The sequence below is a fragment of the Hetaerina americana genome, unplaced genomic scaffold, assembly GCF_022747635.1.
Source record: "Hetaerina americana unplaced genomic scaffold, ioHetAmer1.1.p SCAF_4, whole genome shotgun sequence".
Lineage (NCBI taxonomy): Eukaryota > Metazoa > Arthropoda > Insecta > Odonata > Calopterygidae > Hetaerina > Hetaerina americana.
Genome location: NW_027286985.1, coordinates 51,153,278 through 51,177,991, shown reverse-complemented (window position 1 = coordinate 51,177,991; position 24,714 = coordinate 51,153,278). Strand labels below are relative to the sequence as shown.

The 24,714-nt window shown below is 36.8% G+C and overlaps 2 protein-coding genes across 2 annotated transcripts in view; one reads left to right on the top strand and one right to left on the bottom strand.

Moving 5' to 3' along the window:
- The first annotated feature begins 38 nt into the window (after window positions 1-38).
- On the top strand, window positions 39-22,181 carry MESR4 (misexpression suppressor of ras 4). The gene is made up of 3 exons (XM_071589671.1): window positions 39-429; window positions 1,300-7,166; window positions 21,047-22,181. Exons 2-3 carry the CDS (start codon window positions 1,337-1,339, stop codon window positions 21,418-21,420), a joined length of 6,204 nt encoding a protein of 2,067 aa, XP_071445772.1. The 5' UTR covers window positions 39-429; window positions 1,300-1,336; the 3' UTR covers window positions 21,421-22,181.
- The window catches only part of LOC139692200 (cilia- and flagella-associated protein 251-like), a 16,021-nt gene continuing 13,373 nt past the window's right edge, over window positions 22,067-24,714 (bottom strand). Inside the window, exons 8-9 of the mRNA XM_071590262.1 lie at window positions 22,219-22,328; window positions 22,067-22,138 (exon numbers count right to left, since the gene is read on the bottom strand). Of these exons, the coding sequence (XP_071446363.1) occupies window positions 22,067-22,138; window positions 22,219-22,328 (182 nt within the window). The remainder of the gene's footprint in view (window positions 22,139-22,218; window positions 22,329-24,714) is intronic.

Below are 24,714 nucleotides of genomic sequence, written 5' to 3'. Positions count from 1 at the left end.
GCAATTGTTTTCCTGCCCAAGGGCATGATGGGGCCGCAATGTCTACTGCCGAACAGTCGTTTATTATAAATTGTGTTAATTTACATATATCGGCCATTTAAGAAATAAGCGTAGCTTATGAATCAAATGCACTATAGTACACAGGCGAAAGACAAAGTACAAACAAAACTAAATGTCTTTTCTAATGTTTAAAATTCAAGATGGAATTGCCTCTTCGATGAACAAGGTGTCACTACAGTCGAAAATGGCTTCCAACCAATCGTAAGACATTTGCAACGAAGTGCTGCAGAAGCGGTGACGCCATTTTCCAAAATATAAAGGCGGGGAAGTCAGCGATTAATGTTTTTCACGCTCGTCAACAATCAATGGGTCTAATTTCTGGAGTGATTCGCTAATGTTCGAATCAGTATTGGTGTTTTATACTCTCAAGTAAGTAGCTGTTTATTATTCTTATATCATCCTCCATCTTTTCTCTGAGAAACCATTTTGGCCACAGAGGAAGCAAATAATTGTAGATTTTAATTAGGGTTTTTCACTGTCTGATTGAAAATGTAACATTCATTTCAGTAATTTTAATGAAACCCTTAACAATACGGCCATGATACATCCATGTTTTGGAGTGTAGTATCGATATTTGAAGTATATAATAGTGATATGGTGTAATGTGTATTGTGAAGGGACAACGAAGATGTTTATCAACCTTAATCATCGCAACAGGCGTATAAACTCTTTATTGTTCACCTTTCCCAGCCAAATAAGCCTGTGTTCATGCTTAACAAACGCATTAACCCCATTGCATGACTACTCATTCGTTAGATTCCAATGAGTTTGCGGTAACCACTGAATCGTTTGTATTAATTCTTAATAGCGTTAATTCATTGTAAGATATCCAATTTTTCCCTGCATCACCGCTGTCATATGCAATCTGTTACTAGATAAAAAAATGCTTACCTTCAGATAATTTAAATTGTTTTGTTATACGTTTTAACTGAAAGTCAATTGTTAATCGTTGTCCCATGTTGATTAACTGCTGTTGGGTTCATAATTGTATTGTCATCATTATTAAGTCTTTAAAAGCCGAATTCCCCCTATAAATGCTGGCATTCAGAAACAGGTTATGAATTTCACTTTACATTTTAATTATTTATTTTCCGTTCAACGACAACCAAATGGGTAGTGCTAAGATTTCAGTTGCGCTGGTATATTAATCCATTGAAGCAAATTTTACCCGAAAAGTGGCTATGTCTGACTAAGAAATGTGGAGAATGAGTGAAGTTAATGCATTTTTTCATGTTGCAGGTGAACCTTGTGTTAACTTGGCAGTAAAATATTGGCAATGGAATATGGTAATGCCGCTGGCTCGACCATAGCCACTAACAATGGAGATCCAGGAGAATCTGCCGAGTTGTCAAATACTAGCGTTAATAGCCCCACATGCGATCAGAATTCAAATTCCAATAATGAGGACGAAGTTCTGAAATCTGACGGGTCAGAGAATGTGATGGGCAGTGAATCCGTGGAACAATTAAAGGTATCAGTGAAAGATGAAATCTGTTCCGAAAAGCCCGAAGGTCATGAAACAAGGGGGGGAAATGAAGATAGTGGGTCTTTGTCTGTGAAACCATCAGAGTTCAACTGTGAATTAGAAGTGCCCGAGAATACCACAAGCGATGAATTGCAAAATGAAGGTGAGTTGCAGTCCGCCCTTCGAACCAACGATGGGGAATACAGTGGCTGTGATATTGTCCGAAGAAGTATTCGAAATCGCAGATCTACAGATAATAAAATAAGTGCTGTTGTTAAACAACCAAAACAATTAAAGGAAAGTGCTCCAAAAAAGGCAAAGAAGCCCCATCCTATTGTTGATGCAAACAATGAACCTAGTAAAAAAGTGACTGCCCAGGTAGAAGGTTCGAAAGTGGCAGGTTTTGCGGGAGTGAAGCCTAGAAAAAAAGCACAAAGGAAAAGGGATAGGAAGCCTGGTTGCCCTCTACGAATGGTTGGGAGCAGCCGTGGAGAGACAGCGCCCCGACCATTAGCCGTTGCAGCTCCTCTTACTTGCACTGAATATGCACAGTGCTTAGGCCTTCAACCCGCAGTAAAGTTTAAATGTCATAAGTGTGGTGAAACAAATTTTGCGTCAGTTGGAATGTTGAGGGAGCATCAGGTGGCATGCCCTGGTGTGGTTGGTGGGGTTACTTCAGAAGAGGCAGCTGCCTGTGCAACATTGGCAGCATCTGGTTCCAACCTTCGTATTACTCAAAAGCTGATTTTATGCTCAGCCTGTGACAGATATTATGAAAGCTGGGATTTATTCTTGCACATGCAGTCTGTTCATCGTAGACATATATGTCTCTCTTGCTTAGCAATGTTTTCTCGTGCTGAAAGGTTGGCTCTTCACCTTGGATCATCTCATGGAGCTATCGAAGCTTCCCATCCATCTGCTGATGCTTTTCGTTCCTCCCGGCAAAGTCCCTGTCTTCTTGTATGCTGTACTTGCGAGCGAATATTCTCAGATGGTGATGAGTTCTTTGATCATAGCTGTCGAAGTGGTGGTTTTGCGGCAGCCACAGGGGAGAGTAATGGGAGTATGTCTGGTGGAGGGAACGGTGAAGGACAAAGTGATTTCCCAGGAGGGGGGAAGTGTAGTGATAACTCAATTCAAAGCAATGAATGCTCATCAGGGACATCAACATTAGACTGCTCAAGAAATTCAAGTTCCAATCAGGGAGCAACAGATGTTGATGGCGACTGTACTATCAACAATGCAGCAAATCTGTGCCAGTTGCATATCCGAGTAGCTGAAAAGAAAGCACTCAAGCGAAAAGACAATGTGCTGGTTGTGATTTTTGAAAAAGGTGATCCAAATAGTGATCAGATAACGATGCGAGTCGAAAGTAAAGACTCATGGGAAACTACCCCCGAGGATAGTGGAGTGGATATGGATGAAGCGATACCCCCTGTAATAAATAATTCATCTGAGGAATTGGTATCACAAGAGTTAAATTCGGACAACCATTTGGATGAGCTAGATTGTGTTGATAAGGATGGGGGTGAACAGTTAACTGAAAATCCTTCAGTTTTGGAGAGGAATGAATTAGATGACTCTACTGTGGAAAGTAATATACAGGCTCCTGGTAATGAAAGCAAACCAAAAAGTGAGTCGGCTATGAGTAGTGCCGGGGAATTAGATAAGACTGAGTTAGAAGATAAGATAATATCTTCAGAAATTGTAGACAAAGAAACTTCAAATGTTTCAGATCATGTGGAGGATGTTTCGATGCCAAGTGACGAGGAAGAGAGAGATATTAACATGGATCACTCAATTTCAGATGCAACAGAGGACTCCCAGATTGGAATGAAGGAAAGGTCTCCACTGTCAGCAGAATGTGAAGAAAAACAGGAAGTTAGTCAACATTCATTCAAAGAATCTTTGAAGGCTATGTTAACTGATGATGAGGAAAAGCTGACTGATGATTTTCAGTTTGTTTTAGACAATAGTAATGTTAATGGAAATGATTACTCTTCTGAGTCACCGAAGTCCTTGACAAATGAGTCCAATGAAGAAGGTTCTGTTACAAAGGAGGAAAAGAGTGAGGGTACAAATTCACAGGCTGATGATGATGACGAGGACAAAGATTTAGAGACTGATAGGCCTATAGAAGTGGATGAGAAAGAAAATGAACCTGAAGTGACTCAACAAAATGGAATTGAAATGAGCCCAGAAGTAGCCCAAGAACCAGCAATGTTAAATGATACATCTGATGATGGTGGAGGAATCCAGTTAGCTGGTGAAGAGGTTTCAGTTACCCTACTGCCTCTGGAAAAGAATTTTGAGTGTTATAGGATACAGGATTTACTTAAAGAAGCAGTCAAAGTTGCATGTTTTTCATGTGTCTACTGCACTCATGCCAAAAAAATTGCTGTTAATGGAAAGCAATTAGCTTTTCACTTACTAGCTGAACATAGGTTTCAACCTGATGTGATTACAAAGAAGGAAGGATATGAAAATGAGAGACTGTGTGTATCCCCAGTGGATCACAGCAATGATGCCAGATTATCAAGTAGTCAGGAGATATCGGATGGTAATAACTTGACAAAGAATGATGTAGTTTCAGAATCTCCAGTTGATAGGCTAGCAGTCAGTAAGTTTGTGGAAATTCTTAAAAATTCATTGGCTCTTCTGGAAAAATCTTGTTTTAACTGCGACTCATATGATAATACAGATACCTCAGCTTCGAAAGTATTTTCAAAGACTTATGAGTGCTTTCAGTGCCGCTTTGCCACAGGACTTCATAAAGAATTATACGTTCACAATAGGAAAATGCATCAAAAGACAAATTTACTTTGCATTATGTGCAAATGCAATTTTTACAGCTACAGTGAGCTTTTATGCCATCTCTGCCCTGGGGTTTATGTTCCAAATGAAAGACCAAATTTCAGGTGCTGTTTCTGCTCAGCAGACAATTTACCATCCGCATTTCGCTTCATGGTTCATTTGCGGAAAAGACATCATGCTTGTGATGTATGTCTAGAGGTTACTGGAGATCAGCAGCGACTATCTGGACATGTTTGGAAACACAAATTGAATCACTTGTGTTACAGGTGTGACATAGCATATCGCAACAAACCAGATATCACAAAACATTTGTTTTGGAAACATGGCACTGAGAGTGTTCTTTGCAAGAGATGTTTGCAGAAGAAATGGCCGCATGTGTATCATTTTTGTGTTCCTCCTGCTATTTTCACTTGTGAAGAATGTAGTTCCACATTCAGTCGTGCAGTTGCTCTAAGGGTGCATCGTAGACTTCACCTTGGGGAAGCACCTCATGCTTGCCCTGAGTGTGGCCAGCATTTCATTTCCAAAAGGCTTGTGGTAAGGCATCAGGAGTTCAAGCACGGAGATCCCAATTCCAAAGCTGCAGAAGATAATCTTAGTGATACTGAAAATGTTGCCATTGACTTAAAAGCATCACCTAAAGAAGAGTATCAAAGTGGCCACAATGATAGCAGCGATCAAAGTAATAGAGACACATCAATTACTCCACATTTGAATGAAAATAAGGTAGATGAAGATGTTTCTGTTGATGAGGACAACAGAGATGGCTTTAAATTAAAATACAAATCTTCCCGTTACAATCAAATTTCAGATGTTGTGTGTGGGGGTAAAGAAAAAAGCATGTCTGATGACTGTAATAAAATTAACTGTGCTGATGTGGAAAAAGACCAAAAAACCATTAAAAAGTTGGTGGATGTAATGGATTTACCTCCCCTGAATTTATCATCTGAAAGTGATGACTCAGATGATGAAGTTTCCTCTACAGCACGGAATGCTGATAATAGTAATGAACCAGCTAGTGAAATGTGTGATGATAGTGATAAGCAGGATCCTGGCAATAACAGCCCGGTACCTGAGGAAGAGGCCAAACCAGTTGAATTTGTTGATGGCATATGGGATAATTTTAAAACTTATACAGCTACTTTGGAGGAACCTAAAACTAATTTTGGGGAAACATCTTCAAATTTAGCAAATGCCTCTTGTAAATCAGAGGATTTAGGTTTGATGGCTCGCATTATAAAAGCTGAGCATGATTACTGTTTCTCTCGTGATAGTGCCGAAGAGGTAAAGGAGCAGGTGGAGGAGCAGGAAGAGGTGAAGGTGACAGATAGTGTTGACGAGGTGAACAACGAGGAGCAGGATGATGGCTTTGATCACAATTACTGCTCTAACACATCTGAGGGCCGGAAATCTGATGAGGTTGATGTGAATCCTACAGAGATGCGAGAGGCATCTCCAAAGAAACAGCCAAAGAGTCCTAAGAAGAGGAAGAAGGCAGGTAGTGGCAGCTCTTCTTCTGAGGCAAGTGACTCGAGCGATAGTGACAGCAGTAGTTGTAGCTGTGGCACCAATTGCAGCTGCTCCAGTTCGAGTAGTAGCTCTGGTTCCTCCTCCAGTGGAAGTGATTCTGACAGCTCTGTCACTTCTGGGAGGGGAGCCAACAAGGCATCTAGGAGGGACAGGCGGAAAGAAGGAAAGCGGAGGCGACACATGGGGAATAACAACCGACAGGAGGACAAACCTGCAAGTGGAGGTGATGGTGGGATCCATTCACCGGGTAGTAATCAGGATGGAGGTACTCGGGTTGACACCATTATTGCTAAAGAAGAAACTCCCCCCCTTCGTGAAGTAATGATTCGGGAGTCAGATTTGGAGACCGATGAATCTGAAACAGACGAAGACTTTTATGATGAGCAGCCCCGCAAATTTCACAATAATACAGTTGCTTCCTTGGCTTTCTCAAGGGTAGTAGCAGGCAACTCCCCATCCACCGCAACCATTGAAGATGTTTCATTACCTTCCCCTGCTATGTCAGTACAATCTCCAGCTTCCCACCCTGCATCACCGACCACATCCCGCCAATGGCAGCACACCTCTACTCCTTTACCACCTCCAGTTCCTCCCCCTCCTCCTGTGGTGGTGCCACCACCTGCCCCGCCAATGCCCACACCAGAGCCTGAAGTCAGGAACCCATTAGACAATATTTCAGAGGGATGTACGCCATTAATTCAACCAAAAAAGAGAGGCCGCAAAAGAAAACGGCCCCACATAATATCAAAATTAACCAGAAAGCAGACTGATAATGACAAGTGTTTGTCTGATCAAGTTCGTACTCCCACTCCTAAGATGGGCAAAGCTGTTAGGAGGCCAAGGGTAGAATCAGTCCACCAGCCTTACAAACTAACGCCACCTGTACAAGTTCATACGATTCATAATTCTGCTGGTGCATTGCTCAATTCATCTGTAATCCATATCGCCAGTGATCCCACCACCCCAACCTCAGTCATGGAAGGTGATGATGGTTTAAGACTATCAAAGCGCAAGAGAGTGCCAAAAAGGTTTTATGGTGATTCCAGTGATGAAGAAAATGAAAATGGTAGTGGACCTGCTGCTTCTGGATCCATCCCTGCTAGCAGTGGCGGTGGGAAACTAACTATTGTGCTAAACCAGAGTGGAAAATTTCCCAAAAGAAAGAAGTCCAGCATTGGCCAAGGTATTTTAGTTTCATATGCATCAGAGCCAGCTAGTCGGGCCAGCATTGATGGCATGTCATCCCTACATCATCCCGTTTACCAGGCTCGTGCTGAAGTAGAAGATCAAGATGCTGGTATGTAATCTTTGGTTATTTTCCTTAGTTAAGTTGGTCCTATAAAGTTATTGTATCAATTAACTTTTGTTCCATTGGCTTCAGCTTGTTTGATCAATTCTTTTCATTTTCACTGTGGACATAGTTCTTCATATACAGGAAAAATCATACAGAAAAATATATAGAAGTTCACCAACCATCACAATAAGTTTGGGTGTTTGATAATTTCAAAATGTGGGAGCTTCAAGTAATCATATCTAGTGCACTTTTCAGAGTTTGGCCAATTTTCTTCAAAAGTGGTTAGAAAGAAATAATTTTAATTGATAAAATTGAAGATTCATTGGATTCCACAGCGAAATTGTCTAGATTGGCCAAAAGTGAATTTTGGATGAAAGATTGGTTGCATTGAATATTTTTTTCAGTCTAATCCCCATCCTTTGACCCTTCTTTGTGCAAAATTAAGTAAATGTTTTTGTTAAGCAAGCCTGACATTTTAAGAATAGAAGGGAACAGAAAGTATAGGGTATTTGATATTTCTAAATATAAGCTCCTCTGTCCAAATGCTAATATTTGCTGAAGGGTGCACATGAAGGCACCTTCAAATATTTTGCATGCGTTACATTGACAGTTGAAAATTTTAGTTTTTTATAATTAGAAAATGCTAGTCTACCCTACTCTGTGTTCTTGTTCCACTTTTTTTTCAAACTTGAGTGGGAATTATAAAACCTCATGACTCAACAACATTTAGAAAATGCTTGTTAAACCCTAATCACCATTTCACAACAATATGATGCAATGATTTTAGTCTATGATTATATCTTCATGATGCCCAGTATAGGATTCATACCATACATAAAATTATAGCCCTTAACTTTATATAATCTTGCTTATACTGTTCTTGCTCTACTGTAAATGAAGCATAATGTAAATATTGAAGAATTTTCAATGTGCTATTATTTTAAGCTAGGTCGTTATTCAAGAAATAAATAAAATCGCCATCATTGTCAATTAGTAAATTTATCATACTTATTGCAACTTTCAAATCATTTTAATAAGGGTTTGCTTCGCACATTATTTTGCCACATTTGTCACTTACTCAATGGTGAGGAAACAGGAAAATGCTGTTGCCTTCATCGCTTAATCACCAATATACCATACAAATAATCTTCAATGATGAAAGTTATAATCATTCCATAAAGTTGAATTTAAAACAATTTTTTTTGTTTCTTTTTCGTTGGAGGCTCCCAATTCAATCAAATTTTGTCAGAACTTTGTTGCTAATATGCTTGCAGGAGCATGGAAATCTTTGGAATATTTATGTTGGGTATGAATGAGAAAAGGTTGGGAACATCGTGTTCAAGTAAAGAAATTATATTTAAGCAAGGAAAGTTGATTCTTGGTTCTTTAATAATTGGGTGTGCGAATGATTACATTTTCCAGCCAGCTATGGTTTGGGAGCCTTTTGGCAAAGTATTTATGGGTCAAGATGTAACAAGAAGAATGACTACTTGGTAAAATATTATTTTTAGGCTCTCAATGTCTTTCATTATATGAATTGGAATTGATGAATGTACACCAGAGTGGATGAAACATGTTTTTATGAGCACAATTTAAAAAATTTAAAATATTCTTTGCATTATACCAGTATGTAGGCAAATGCTGAAAAAATTACATTAATTTATTTACTCAAGTAAGATGACTTTTACCTGCTATTTTTTTTTTAAAGATATGTAGAGCAGCTGCTTCCCATGTAATTGAAAGTGTCTAGCCAAGTGTGAACTTTATATCTTAGGTTAAAAAAAAAATCCTTGCTTAACACCTAGGAACTACTCAAAGTTGAATAATATCATATTATTTAGTATTGACAAGCCTTCTCATCAAGTAATCATGCTTCTTTATTAACTAGCCTTTTATTGTCTCCTTTTTTCAGTTTCCCTTACTTTATTAAATAGTTGAATTTATCTACAGACCAATATTTTAGTTAATTACAGGCCATGCTTTATAGAGAAGTGTTTCATGTGTGTGTTTGCTTGTAAACAAATCTACCGAGCAGAATGGGTAAGCCTAAGTTCCATGCATCACAAAGGATTAAGGCATTCATAATTCATAGGAAATGGCTTACTTTACACATGAAAACTGTCATTTTGTAACTTTTTTGTTACCTTTTATTGTTGTTTTTACTATGTTGTTTCTATTTGGTAGGTATTGCATTCCCAAAATAGTTTAACAACAATATTATTGTGTATTTATAAGATTCTCGAGTTTTATTTTGCTTATTACTTTCCTAAGTATTCATAGGATAAAGCAAAAAATTCTAATCCCTCTGTGTGTTATAGAGGTTTTATAACCTTTCCCTAAACTGAGAGTTCATAATTCATGAAAAAAGATTAGAAAGAATTAAGGAGTAATATCATGTTTCTACATAGTATATGTTTAAGGCTTGAAACTATTTCAAAATAATATCAGGCCATGGTTGTGTACTGTTTAAATAAATTTTGTTACTCTTGCTAACGAGTTTCTAGCTGATAAGTATTAATAGGGACTAACAGAGCATGTGGTAGATTTTCTGTTAAAAATGAAGAAAAATATGCTGTCTTAGTTATCGAAAGTTAATGTTTTACTAAAAATTCATATTTATTAGGATCAATCTATTAAAACTCGTTTATTTATTTCATTTTTGGGTGCTGATAAGGATGCATTTAACAGGGAATCTGGGATAGGAGTAAATTTTAACAGTCTGTCCGGTGAAAATAACATGGTTCCATTTTAATTTGTCAGTATATTGCATCACAAAATTAATAATATGATCAATGAATCAATTGCCCAATATAATCATCATAATCAAGCAAACAAAGCAATACTGAGGATGAAAAGTAATGGAAAACCATGTGACCCTTTTTTGCACATTTACATATGTCTTCTTGTAGCAGAATATCTGAGATCTAATGTCTGTAGTTTGATTGGTTTGATTAGTTGAAAGTTTTTGATTTTTAAAATTGCATCCAAAAGAGGTCAATGATCCTGGACAAAGGTTTAGAATGTGTATTGGAAAGTTACCAAAAATAGACCCTTGTATTAAAATGAATCATTTGTCAGTCTTCTGTTATATGGTGCTTCAGTTAAAGATAGACAACCTTTAAACTGTGACTTGCCTTAGTTGTATACTAAGAAAAGAAAATAAGTGGAGAGCGCAATGCTCTGCATTGGATTAATAACACCAGAGGTTCTCATGACATTCTATTCTTAACAGTTTCCCTGTAGGAATTATAAAATTTCATGTGCTGTATTAAATTACTTATGAATGCTGCCATTTTCACCTAAACAAATATCATTCTGTAGAAGGAATTTTAAATTTTCTGTTCCGCTGTAAGTAAAATTAAAATGTATCCACACAATAGTTGATCCTCATGCGAATGAGTAACAGAAACAAATTACCTTTGGCACTCTATAGAGGATCAAAAGGGATTAATGCATTCAATCCTACTGTCTATGAACAAGAAATTTGAAACAGTCTGTTAGAATTTAAGAACAAAATGTTAGAATATAAGAACAAAATGGCAGCAGTTTTCTACAAACCTAAGGAAAAAAGCAGAAAAGAAGATATAATTTTTAACCATATGAACTTATTTTCTAAGAAGCTTCTGAAAATGTGAGACTACTACCTAAACATAGTCCTTTTCTGATGTGCCTGCAAATGTAAGAAATTTCTCAGTGGATAAAGCGTTGATTACTATTTGAACTTGGTTTTCTAGATGTATGTATCCCTGAACAATGAACAAAAATGAGCACAGGAATTGAGGCCATAAAAACTTTATTTTGCAAACTTTTGTCTACATAGATTTTGTCCCCTTCAAAGTACTCTCTATTCGTTGCTATGCAGTTATTCCATCTTCTTTTCCACTGTTTAAAACACCCGAAAGTCCTTCGCAGTTAGGATTTTTAGTTTTCTTGTGGTTTCTGGCTTTATCGTGTCCACATCTTCCCAGTGATGTCCCGTCATCACATTTTTGCATTTTGGGAATAGGAAAAAGTCACGGGGGTGAGATCTGGCAAATAAGGAGGATGCTCAAGGATGGTGATTGAATTTTTGGTCAGAAACTGATGAGCAATCAATGCTGAATGCCGGTGAGTGAGCCAGTGAGAATGAGTGCCAGTGCATTGCCATGGTGAAGGATCCATCCATCGCGCCTTGAGTCAAATTTGGTCGCACATGACGCACGCGATCTCTCAAATGCTTGAAAACTGTAAGGTAGAACTCAGCATTTACTGTTTGCCCTTCAGGAAGAAATTCATGATGAACAACACCTTCGAAATCTAAGAAAACCAGGAGCATTACTCAGAGTTTCTATTGACTTTTTCTTGATTTTTTTTGGTTTGATTTAATCGACTTGAAAATGGATGTTTTCTTCCGAAAATTATCACTGTAAACAGCTGTCAACATTTCAGTAATTTCTTGATTACTTTTACTGCAGTTCTTCACAAAACTTGATTTTGATTTGTTGCTCCGTGATTTTGTCAATTTATTTTTTTGACCAAGAGTAAAAGCAATCACAACAGAAACTAATATAACTGGCACCATTCGCACAACTCAGCGATCAGCCAAGCACAGATGGCTCAAGGGTCTCAGGCAACTAGTGCTGCTAGTGGGCGGGACTCTAGTCCGCGTCATGGATGTCAGATTGCACCAGTTCGCATATTTATTGTACAGACCTCGTATATGTGGCTTTGTATTCTGTGGTATATTTTTCAATATTCCCTCTACAGGTGACCCCCCAATGTGTCTTACTATATAGTATATTTGAATAGTTAAATAAACTTGAAAACTATGCTATTATATTTTGGTCAACTATGTTTTTTATGCTTACTCAACTCCACATTCAATTGGAAGTCCCCTTTTCAATAGGGTAAATACTGAGCTAATAACTAAACTAAGGCTTTTGATGTTAACCATTTGCACCCAGGTGTAATTCTGTTAATTCTCGTAGTCCATTCAGCATTCAATTTTCAAATACACCATTTCCATTAACAGTGGCACCAGAATGAAAACCCTTATTCCTCTTCACATAAAATTGGGTATTTGGAGATTTACAGTGAAAATTGTTTATTGTATTCTTACAAATTATAATTTTTATTAATTTTCATAGTATGATATTTTCTGAAACATTCATCCAGGTGACCTGGATTACATTCACATGTATAAATTGTCAATCTGCTTCCACCTTAGACTTTTCTATTTGAGCGAACCACACAATCTTCATGGTTTTTGTTTGGCTGAAGTATGATTACATGGAAATTTCCATCTAAGCGCTGATCTGGCTTTTTGGATGATAATCTGTCCTAAGGAGTCTGTGCTCTACCTCTGAATTCCCCCATGCGATCACGCACAAGTTTCCAAATTAATTTTATGTGTGGCATTGGCTTTCTTTTTTTGTGTGTTTGTGCAGCATGCAATAATTCACAATACTGACCTAAGTCCCCAGAAAAACAAATTATGCCATCTTGTTTAGAGTCTTTCTCATAAAACAGTATGTGTCTGAGTAGTCTGCCTAATTAACTCCCCCCATTAATTCTATGTAGTGAGTCACGACCTTGGATTTGAAAATCATTTCTTTCCTACCACCATTCACTCCCTTTTCCACTGACTATGTCTGTAAATCGTCCCATCTACTGAGCAATGTGGCTACCATCTTGTCCGTCTATGCAAGAGGAATTACGTTTGGATTCCTGTAAGCAACTACCTTTCCTTTATTTAGATTGGGATGTTTGATTATAGTGGGATTGTCTTTTCTACTGGGCATTGTTGTTCCTGTCAGGTCTGTTTTTTGCTGGAGCAATTTCTGTGCAAGGGTTATGTTAGTGTAGCATTTTTCATTGATGAAATGATAGTCTTGAGCATCAGGCCCTGTGTTCTTTGATTTCTCTTGAACTTCTGAAACTATTCTGCTAGTGAAAGGGAGATAAGGTCTCACCATGGTGTCAAATATATACACATAACCACAATTGGAATTTGAGAGGGCATATAAAAGAATACCCCATTTTGTTGACTCTATAGAATTATATGCAATGGATTCTATCTTTCCTCTGAAACCAACAACATATTTCCCTTCAAGGACAGAATATCCCTCTAAATTCCATTTCCCTATGTGACAAGAAGGACTTAACCTTCGTGATTCTTGTTCTATAATATTTACTCGATTTTTGATCGTGTTTCAAGTGCAACATCCAAAATAGTTGCAAGAACCTCTACCTTTTGAACACAGCTTAAAAAGTTGGTGCATGGGACTGAAAATCCATTGGTTTGATTGATTCAATGCACCCATATTTAACATTACACCCAGAAAAGCCTTTCCCCTCCTGTCACCTCTTTCTGATTATTCCCAAGTGGATCCCTGGGATAGTTCTTTCTGGGTAATTTTATGCCTGGTATAATCATTAGTCTCACTAGTTGTTTGTTATGTGTCAGTAAAAAAAAAACAAAAAAATCTATTGGTTTGGCACATTCATTAGAAACTTGCGGTCCAACACACAACTGACCAGTTGAAATGGGGATTCTTCCAGGCCATAGCTATTTTAGAGCTTGTATTCATTGTTCTCACATGGTAAATTAATTGTTTATAGTATCTGGCCGTTGTCTACTTATTCTCTCTAAACCTTTTCCTTTTTCCTACATCCTATTAAACTTTTCATCATTAACTTAATGAATCTATTCTTCTGAAATGCAGTATATCTTTAATAATTATAGTTTTACAAGTCATAAACTTCTCATTTTGGGCTTTATAGGAGTTTGAAATATTAGTAATGAATGAGTGCTTTAGGAGTTTTCATCTTGATGCAATAATTAAGATTAAATTATACAAATTCTTATTTTGTCAAATTATACATGTATTCCTTTGCTAGAATGAAATCTCTTTATCTTATTTATTAAATGATATTCAATCATCTCTTGACCCATTACTTTACTTCAAACAAACCACTTCTAGAGTACTAAGGAAACTGAATGTTATCAACCTTGTGTTGGTGTGTTAATGTAACACAGAAGTGATCACATATGGTACGAACAATGATAAAGCTCACATGAAACATGCCTGACTCGTGTTTTGTGCACTCTAACTTCCACTGATGAAAAGTGGAAGTATCACAATGTGCACTGGGCTGCGCTGCACAACTGGAATGCATCCATCGCTTAGTAACAAGTTTACCAACTTAGTAACTTTGTCAATGCAGAACCCCCTGCCCAAGCTCAGGGATAAAGTAGTAAAAAAACAAAAAGGGTACAATTCCACCAAATGTATCGGGGGTGAGGATCAACATAGAGGAAGGCCATATTCAAGTGATTTTGAAGGAGTGGTACTAGTGCTTATTTACACAATTACAAGGGTAATCTGAAAAGTTCTCGGCCTGATGATGAAAATTACCATTTTGTTTTTAAAGAACGCAGTATTTTTCTACTTGCCTTTAATATTATTTCAAACCATCCAGTGGTGCTCCAATCTCGTTATCCTGTCTTTGTAGTGTTCTGTCAGAAGTGCTGCAAAATACTTACCTTGAGCCACAATCACTTCTTGATTGGATGAAAGATGTGACCAGTAAGGAAACATAAGAGATAGAAGTATGAGGGAACCAAATCGATAGAATTAGAGAATTGGGTGGTTGTTCCAGTGCAATTCACTCAATTTTCCCATTGCCAAGACACTTTTATGGGAAGGTGAATTGTTCGTGATGGAAAACCATTTTTCCTCTGCTAGCTGAGTCTGCTTTCATAAATTTTTCCATCCAGTTTTGTTAGAAGGTTAAAGTTATCTATCCCAGTTATTGTTTTACCTTTTTCATGATAGTAGGTCATCAGATTTCCTTTTGCATTCCAAAAAAATTGATGCCATGAGCTTTCCCGCTGATAGCACCATTTTCACCTTTTTTGGAGCTGAAAAACCAGCCTCTATCCACTGCCTGTATTGTTGTTTCAATTCCGGTGTATATTGGTGAATCCATGTTTCACCTGTTATCACAGGTGAATGTAGGAGATCACTCACTAAAAGGAACCAAGTTGTGTTCTGGATACATTTTTGTTCCGCAGGGAGTATGTAATTAATGCATTCTTTATATATCCCTACAGTACTACTAATTTCATGCACCCTCATATGCTGATTTTCCAAAATCATATTGTGCACTGTTTTGATGATTTCTGGTGTGGTTGCCCTTTTAGGATGTCCTTCGCACATATCTTGGAGGTTTTCATGGCCACCGATAAACTCCGCAACCTATTTCTTCCTGTTTGATAGCTTGGTAGCTTTTGTCCATCCTAAACCAATGTCAAACAGTAAATTACCGGTAAGAATAATAAAAGTGATAGTTCGCATGCGTGTACAAAACTGTTTAGCCTCTTTGCAGAAGACCCAGAAAATTAGAAATTTCACATACTGGTGGCTCTAAACCACAAACTCAACACTGCGTAAAGAAAACATGATCTTATGTCCCCTGTGTTGAAGAAATCAAATGGTAACTAAATAACATTGCCTGGAAAATACTAGGGAGAAATGCCATAGAGCCTTCCACTGATCTGCTTCTTAAAATATTTAAATTTCAAGTGATGGTAATGGGAAATATCTTGTTTTATGCATGAAGCCTTGAATTTTTTAATTCTGCTGCATGGGGCCAGTAATAGGTTGTTGGGTGGAGCCAAAATGTTTTTTGAAAAATGCATCAGACCTCTCATTATAGTGAAAAATTGGCCACTCTGTTTGGAAGTCTCGATTATTAATTAATATCTTAAATTCAGGTGAAAAGGTGGCAAAGAATCATTATTTGTAGAATCAGGAATTTAAGTTGTGAATCAAGAATTCCAAATGAGAAAGATGTTCCTAACATTTTCAAAATCAGTTTATCTTAGCTTTGGGTCATTGTATATTCTGAAACTGTTATAACCTGAAACTATGGATTGACTGACATCCGTAACTTCATTGGCACAGGAATGGGATCGGTGATGATCCACATAAAATACCTGACCCTATTTCCGAATAATTGAGAAAAAATCAGGAAAATTGATATCATGCTTATTGTGAAAATCTGAAACCCAAATAGGGAACCCTCCTGAAGTAATCTGGAAAATGAGTGACCCCACTGAGTGAGGTATGCTACAATTACTATAATTTAGGTAATTATTATTAGTAGCTCCTATGCTTTGAAATTGTGTGCACTGATCAGATTGAATGTTCTGGGTGGCAATTGTTCATGAATAGTCAAAACAATTCATAATGGTATAATGTACGAGGGTGGTCCCAGATGTACCCAACCCAACAAAGAAAAAACAAATATTTTGGGAAAAAAATTTTTTTAACATCTCCTTCAATCTTTTTAACGTCTCCTTCCAGCTCTGTACACTCTTTCCAGAAATGTTCAATAAGTTTATAATAAGAACTTGCTCCTCAAAATAGCCATTAACTGCTGACATCACTTCTTTATGGTTGGAAAATCTTTTACCACCGAGCCAATTTTTACAAGTTTGTGAACAGAAAATAATCCAAGGTGGCTAAGTCTGGGGAATAGAGTGCATGAGGTAGCAATTCAAACTTATATTCATGAATTTTGGCCATTGCAATAGTGGATTTTTGAGCTGGTGCATTGTCTTGATGAAGCAACACTTTCTTCTTAGTCAAATGTGGCCGCTTTTGCTTTATTTCTTCGCTCAAACGTTGCAATAAGTTTGCATAATCCTCGCCGTTGATAGTTTTTTCTTTTTCAAGATAGTCAATGAAAATTATCCCAAGCGCATCCCAAAGAACCGATGCCATGACCATGCCTGCAGATGAAATGGTCTCCGCTGTCTTTTGGAGCCGGTTCTCCCTTTTGAATCCATGGTTTTGATTATTCTTTTGCCCCTGGTGTGAGGTAATGGACCCATGTTTCATCCATGGTTATGAAACAGCACAAAAATTCTGCTTTGTTGCTGTGAAACTTTGCCAAACACTTAATTGAAACATCTTCACAATACTGGATTTGCTCGTGTATGAGCAAACACAGCACCTATCTTGCACACAGCTTTCTCATGCCCAAATTTTCAGTTAATATGCGATGTACCGCACTTTTTGAAATGTCTATTATGTGTGCTAGCTCATGCACTTTCAGTCGACTATCATCCAGCATCACTTGGTGGATTTTCTTCACCTTTCCTGGAGTCGTCATATGATTTGGTCGACCAATGCGATGCTGGTCTTGACAGCTCGTATGGCCTTGTTTAAACTCTGCTACCCAATATTTTGCTGTTGTAAACAAAGGAGCAGACTCACCCAGAGTAAAATCCAGTTAAGCTTTTATATTGGTTGGGCCGAGGCCTTGCAAATAAAAGTATTGTATCACATAACAATGACCAAGTTTTAATTCTCATGCTGGATTTTATGAAGATCATGGTTTAGAGAATAAATCACCTGGGCTTCAATACTTTCCAATTACCAAGATGATATGTTAGGCTTCCTCTTTCCTTTTTACTCTGTCTTTCCTCAATTTTTCTCCCTTCTGTATGCTTTTTCCTTTTACATCAGTGTCCTGATTAATGCCAGGCCCTGCAAACCTATCACCTTAATATTGACTCAAATTGTTTAAGCCATTGTAAGCCTTTGTCAAACATAGAGGAAAAATAACATTTGTGAATTAATTTTGCTGAATAATCATCAGTAATCTTCGCAGCATAATGCTAGTTAAGCTTATACCTTGCTGGGTCAGGCTTCACTTAGTCGAAGTTGTGTATATCTATCAAATGAAGAGAGAACGTACTTTACCACCGAATTTATTTGGTTTGGTACAATTCATTTCACCATGATACTGCATCATCAGGTACAAATTTGTAATGAGATACATGTGGTGTATGTATAGTTTATGTGATTATTGAGAGTAAATTGGAGCTCTATTGGAATTGGCTATTTCGTGGGAACCAGTGACCAATAGGAAGTAAAATTTTAGTAATTCTGAGGGAGGTGTGGGCGATTGTAGGCAATAAGAAATCACGGGAGTGGTTAAATGTGAGGAAGGGAGTCTTGATCAATGAGTGGTGTTGGGATGAGAGATTGTGTAAATATATAAAGGGGAGAGAGAGGTTTCAGTGGGTCATCGGGAAGAAGGGTCTAATCCCTAGTGGGCACTGTCTGGGCAAACATGAGGGTTTTGAGTTTTAGCAGTCTGTCTGGAGGTGGAAGGGAGGCAATAATTGACTAAAAAACAGTTGTTGGATGAAACATTGTGAAAGGAGGCATGTTTAGGCACTGGTGGATAGGCTAACATGAAAGAAGGTTTGCCTGAAGCGCAGTGATTGTTGATGCAGACGTTTAGTGGTGTGGTGCATTGGCTAACATTGGAGGGACATAATTAGCAGTTTAGTTGGTAAATTATCTTGTGTGATATGCTTGAGGGAGTTCTGTGGGATGGAAAGCAAAGAGGAAGTAAGGCAAGCTGATAAAGCTCATTTCAAGCCAAGTATTGGTGAAATAAGGTCATTGAAACGTTTTGCTGCGTAATAACCGAGAAGAAAGAGAAATTGGGTACATTATTTCAATTAGAACCAATGATTTTGTTATTTTGATCATTTTATAATAAGTATGGGCTGGAATGATGAATGCTGATTATTCTGGAAACTTGAGCTGTACATTTATATTATTCTAAGTTTACTTTATGTACAGTCATAAATTTTTACTATTATTTTAAGAAAAAGGTATCACCATAATAACTCAAAGGCTGATCATACTGTGCAAAGGTACATTGAATGGTATCAGGCTTGATGATGTGTAAATTCATATCGAATGAAGGAAGATTAGTGGGTATTTTTCTTTCATAACGGTCATTTCAGTATACTTTTGCCATGAATTAGTAGTAATTTCTAACTGCTAACACACCACTTAAGAAGCATGTATTCACACTGTCAGGGAAATGTTTATTTTCTTGTACCATGTTTCAGTTTCTCAAAAAATTGTTGGAGAATTTTCACTGGAAAATAATATCTTTCATTTTTCAAAATAATAAAATAATTGAGCTGCAATCTTGTAATTTAAACTCAAATAAACTTAGAAATTAAATATATTGTTCATGTTTATCATATACCACTTAGAAAAAAACAAAGGAGCATCTTCAAAAGGCATATCTTTTATTCTTTTATTGGCTTTTTGTGTGGGATAATTTGGACGCATTGTTTTTGCTACTGGCATATTTTTCTTTATTAAACCCCTCATAATGGAAAGGGTGAGTTTTTAATGCCCTCATACAAATTTTATTTTGCATATTCAAAGGCATACAGCAGATGCCATGACAGTTACTTTAATGGAGATGAGCATTAAAATGCTGAAATTTCACTGTGTAAAAATCATTTGCCTAGTTGCTGGTTAAAATCCCTAGAAATACAATTTGTAAGAGGATGCCTTCAGTAGCTGGCTTGTTTAATGCATTCAGTTAGAAATAGAGGGGAATGGATTTTACTCTATGAAATTTCTGCACTTAAATTTTTATTTTCATTTTCAACCCCCCACTTACAATGCTTAGAGTTAACAGTGACATAATAAATATGTTCCAGCACTATTAGGATATTTGGAAAACGAAAAAGCCAAGACCGTGAACTTGATTGGCACTGGATTTGTTGAAATAAACAAACCTGGTGCCAATCAATTTAACCGACTCAGATTTTTCGTTTTCCATTGCTTCACGGCCGTAGGTCCATTCATATTAAGCTTGCATTATGATATTTGTATGAATCCCAAATGAAGTCTCTAACAGCTGAATTTAAATATTAATATAGGCAGGTAGAGACCGACAAAGTATACTGCATCTGATAGAGTTGGTTTTACTGAGTTCTGCCGAGTGAACTACCTAAAATGCTTAATTTATGGTAGCTTGAGATACATTATTTGCTTGCTTGATACAAGGTAATGCACAGTTACTTTTCTTACAAATGAAATTGCAATAAGAAGTTCCTGCCTCTGATTTGCATCTTGTGTGTTGAAATGTTCCATTGTCAACATTTACATGTATAACATGAACCAATTATCCACAACCCTAAGGTTGAATTGATAGGCAAGGGTGGAACTCCTCTAGTATTTATAAATATGTCATCTAAATCTGAATATGTACTGCCTAATTGAATGTTTCCCACTGTCCTCAACCATCTCCCATCCTCTGGAACCCTCTACAAAATCTATGACTGTCTCTACTCCATCCCCCATCTAACCAATGCATCCCAACCTTCAAAAATTAGTTGAAATGAGATGAAATCAATGACTTTGTAATTCCACACACTTTATTTAAAAACACGACCCAGGTTTGGACTTGAACATCATTCAGGTTCAAAGTCAAAACCTGGGTCGTGTTTTTAAATAAGCATGTGGAATTGCCAAGTTAATTATTTAATTTAATTTCAATATGTAATGCAAATTCCATAAAGTTACACCGGAGACAACAAATTTCAAATATCATATTCACTCTTACGATAAGTTTCGAGTACCACTGACATGTATATCTTTTTACTATTGTTTTGTACATTTTAGTTAATTATCAAGTATTTAAAATTAAATACAAGTTGTATCTAACAGTATTGGGCTATAACTATTATCACCTAAGAAGTGTTATAATGCCAATAGAAATACTTTGCTTAAGTGAAACCAATTTTGTATATTACCAAACTTGACCAATTGGGCTACTTGCTCTGTGAAATCAAGAGTACTTATTTACACATTTGAACAAGTGCTTTTCTTCATATATATAATTTTCATTTATAGTTAATATAAATGCAATTTATTTTTCCTCAGACACACCCAGGTTTGTCTAAGTGTTTTACAGGTTGAGGCATTGTTAAACTGACAGGGCTGTAGTGATATTTTACTGCTTAAATGAGCTAAATGCATGTGCTAATTTATGTGTAATTATTGCAGACACATCCAGTGAGCGAGAAGAAAATGAAAGTCAGAATGGCAGGAGTGAGGGTGATTCAGAAGACTGGAGTGGTGATGAGGAGCAGAGTGAAGGACCGTCATGCCCATTGCCAGCAGCTTCCCTTCGTACTACAGGACAAATACCAGGAGAGAGTGTCGGGGCAAATACAGGCAGCCTGTATTGCTACTGTCAGTGTCCCTACGATGAGGTGTCCGAGATGATTGCCTGTGACGGCAAGAAATGTGCCATAGAGTGGTTTCACTTTGAGTGTGTTGGAATTATGGTGCCTCCCAAAGGGAAGTGGTACTGCCCTGATTGCAGAAAACGTTGTGGTAGCTCTGGGAGAACAACTGATCATTTGTCAGGGACATGAGGTGAAATGAACCATGTGGACAGGGTCCGTTTTCATACATACAGATCTATAGGACTCCTTACTGTTTTGAGCCTGCTGAAGCCTTATACCTCTTGCTATAATGAATGCTGTGATGTAAATACTGTATAGATACAATGAACTTGTCTATGACAGAATTAATGATCATTTAAGAATAGCCCTATTGAGCAAATGAATGTTGGCAGATGATTAGAACTGGATGCATGAATGTTTTAAAATGTGTGAATGAGCATCATCTTCATTTTTGAGTATGTTTGCCAAGTGTGCACCGAGTCTTTGTAAATTTTGCCGTTCGTAGACAGATATTTCTCGTAAATGATGTGTTGTTCTTTGGATTTGTTTTCGAATTGGCATAGTCAAGGCAGGCCAACACAAATGGTTTACACAATGTAATTATTTGGTTATTAGGATCTGAAATGATTTATATAAAAATAATGTGATACTAAAAGTAGTTGTATTCTTAAATATTTTTTTATTTCTCCTTGAGACCATAAAACCTGAGAAGCATTATAGAATGAATAAATGTTATTGTTGGCTCTTCAGGACTTACTGGTGAATATAAGTAATTTTAAGTTTTATGTACCATATTTTAAAGCTGTACAGCCAGTAAATATACATTTCAGCATTGTTATTTTTCAACTTCCTTTTCAATGTTCTTTATTCCTAAGAGAGCATCTTCAATAATATTTTGAGTAAGTTCCTGTAAAATAAAAACACTTATAAGACCATTGCTGAACTGAGTTTATTGGGTTTGTCAGGCCATTTGATCTAGGTTCAAACCTCCGGGAGTTGTAAACTTCCCTCTTCTGGTAAATTATTTTCATCCAATACCATATCTTGAAGCAAGATGTTGATACAGATTGTTAAGTCATCATTTGACATCTTTTCACCTGTTAGAATAGAATAATTTGAAATTGAAGAAATAATGTTGTTAATTAAGGTTTTTTTGACTGAACCAAGTGCTTATTTGGATAAGATCAGTAAAACTTCTAATTTGGATTTATGAATGTAAATATATATCTGTTCCATTACACAAAGGCAACTATTTTTGATAACCTTTGGTGAGTTTGACCATATTTACTTTAGTGATTGGCTTTAACTACTAATGCAAACAGGGAACTTATGACAGATGTGACAGGTTTTCATATTTACTCCTTGCCCTATTTGGCCTATGCCCTCATGTTTCACTCTTGCCATAGCTCTAGTTTCCATTGCTCATGCTATGAGTAAAATATTTCCATTTTTGACCAGTGGAATTTGTAGCTCAGTTGATAGTCTTTTTGGGTTCTGTATCCGTTCAACCGTCTTTCACTTTAGATACTATAGAAAATACCTTTTTAGAAATGCTGCAACATATGTTTGTAATTTTTTAAAGTATTTATTGACCAACTCCTCTTCTAACATGGACTATTGAATTCATGTAATATTTTTTATGGCTTTGCTCTTTCTGGAGCATGAGAAGATCCTGGGAATGCCAATTTCCTCCTGTATCACTGATTTTCCACCAATGCTTTTGTGATGCCAGGATTCCATGAGCTTTCAAGTCATATAATTCTCCGTGGTGTACTGTGGGTAAATGAGCTGTATTCTGGTATGACTTTTCAGTTTATGAAAAGTGCCTGATTTTAAGAAAAAGTTGACCTTTGTATGAGCTGCAAATCCTGTATTTTACCAATTAAATGACTCAGTTTTGGTGACTCATGCAAGGTTTCGAGCAGGCAGCCAAGTGAGACTGGTAACTACAGGTATGTCACTAGGTAATTTCCGTGATAGAGTCTCAGTACGTAGTTCATGAAAGTCGGCAATCAGAGTGAATATGGTCATGGTCACCCTCGATCGTTCAAGGAAGTGACATGGAATGCCTCAATAGTTCTTACATAATTTTTTTGGGCATTGGCTTTTTTAAAGTGAGTTAATTTCAAAATTCTTACTTAAATACAAAGTGGAGCGCTAAAGAGTAAAAATATTTTTTATCTCTGTACTTATAGAACTGCCGATGTAAGATGTAGAGTGAAGAAAATGTATTCTAATTCAATCTCTTCTTCTAGGCTTCCCTCTTAAGACTTTTGCCCTAATTTTCATAATTGTCTTATATTAGTGTATGTGCCCTTAAACTGAGGTCATTTGAAATCATCAGCTTTCTCTCTGCATTTTGTTTACTCATTGTTTTTCAGTAGTGTTATTTCATCAACCATTTGTTAAGAGCAGAAGACAAACATTTAAGTCATTGCAACTTAAAAATTCAAAGATCAAAAATGTATGATATTTACAGTAGCTTTTCCTTAGCAGTAGTGGTGTAAATAACACATAGATCATAAGAATAATGCAAGTTGCAGGTTTTTATCTTAATTCATATTGCTAAAAAATGTAATAGATCCTGTCAATAGCTTTCTTTTTATACTTTTTCAGTGATTTTGTTTATAAATGAGTGTGTTAAATCAAAATTAATAGTCAAAAATTTGTCAGCATATCAGCGAATCACATTCACTTTTAGTTTCTTTTTTCTATAAGTTAGTATTGTCTCTTTTTTGTGGTTTTCTTTTTTTCCTAGTAGTAAGCATTAAAGTTTTTTTTTGTTTAGCCGAAAAATTTATCTATAACTACAGGTAGTATTTAATGTATTTCATCCATATTTAAGAACGTTTTAAGTTTTTGGAGACATGATTTTGTGGCACTCATTGTTATTCAATCCCTCTTGGTTGTGTTAACTGATGGTGTTCGGGTGGAAACTCAAGGTTAAAATATGGTTAGGGTAGACTCCCTACTTTAAATGATAGTAAGAAATGAAATTATGAGATGAAACAATTAAGTTGCTTTGTGGCAGTGTTTATCATATGGGGTTAGGTTTTCCAAACGCAAAGTTTGGCGGTTTAAGTTGGAATGGTAAGTCTTGAGCTGCAGCAGAATGTTGAAAAGTTGTAAGGTTGGTTGATCAACCAGCCAATGAAGCATAGGGCACTGCATTCTTAACTATGTCAGATTATTCTCATAACCCCTCTTGAATCCCTGATATGACTTCACAAATAGGCTTAGGTGGTGGATGTATAGGTTTGGAAACCATAAACATTAGCAATTTTATTCCGAGAGGGATCTTAGAACAATTGTGTTTGCAGGATTGGGCTGTAGTACTTTTATGAAGTAATTTTCTTCAGTTTAATAGCCAGCATTTACCTAAAATCCTCAAGTTGAACTGGAGTGCATGTCTTTTCCAATCATCTCTCGTTTCCTTCATTGCTATGGTTAAAACTCCGATAAATTAAAATAAATGTGATAAAA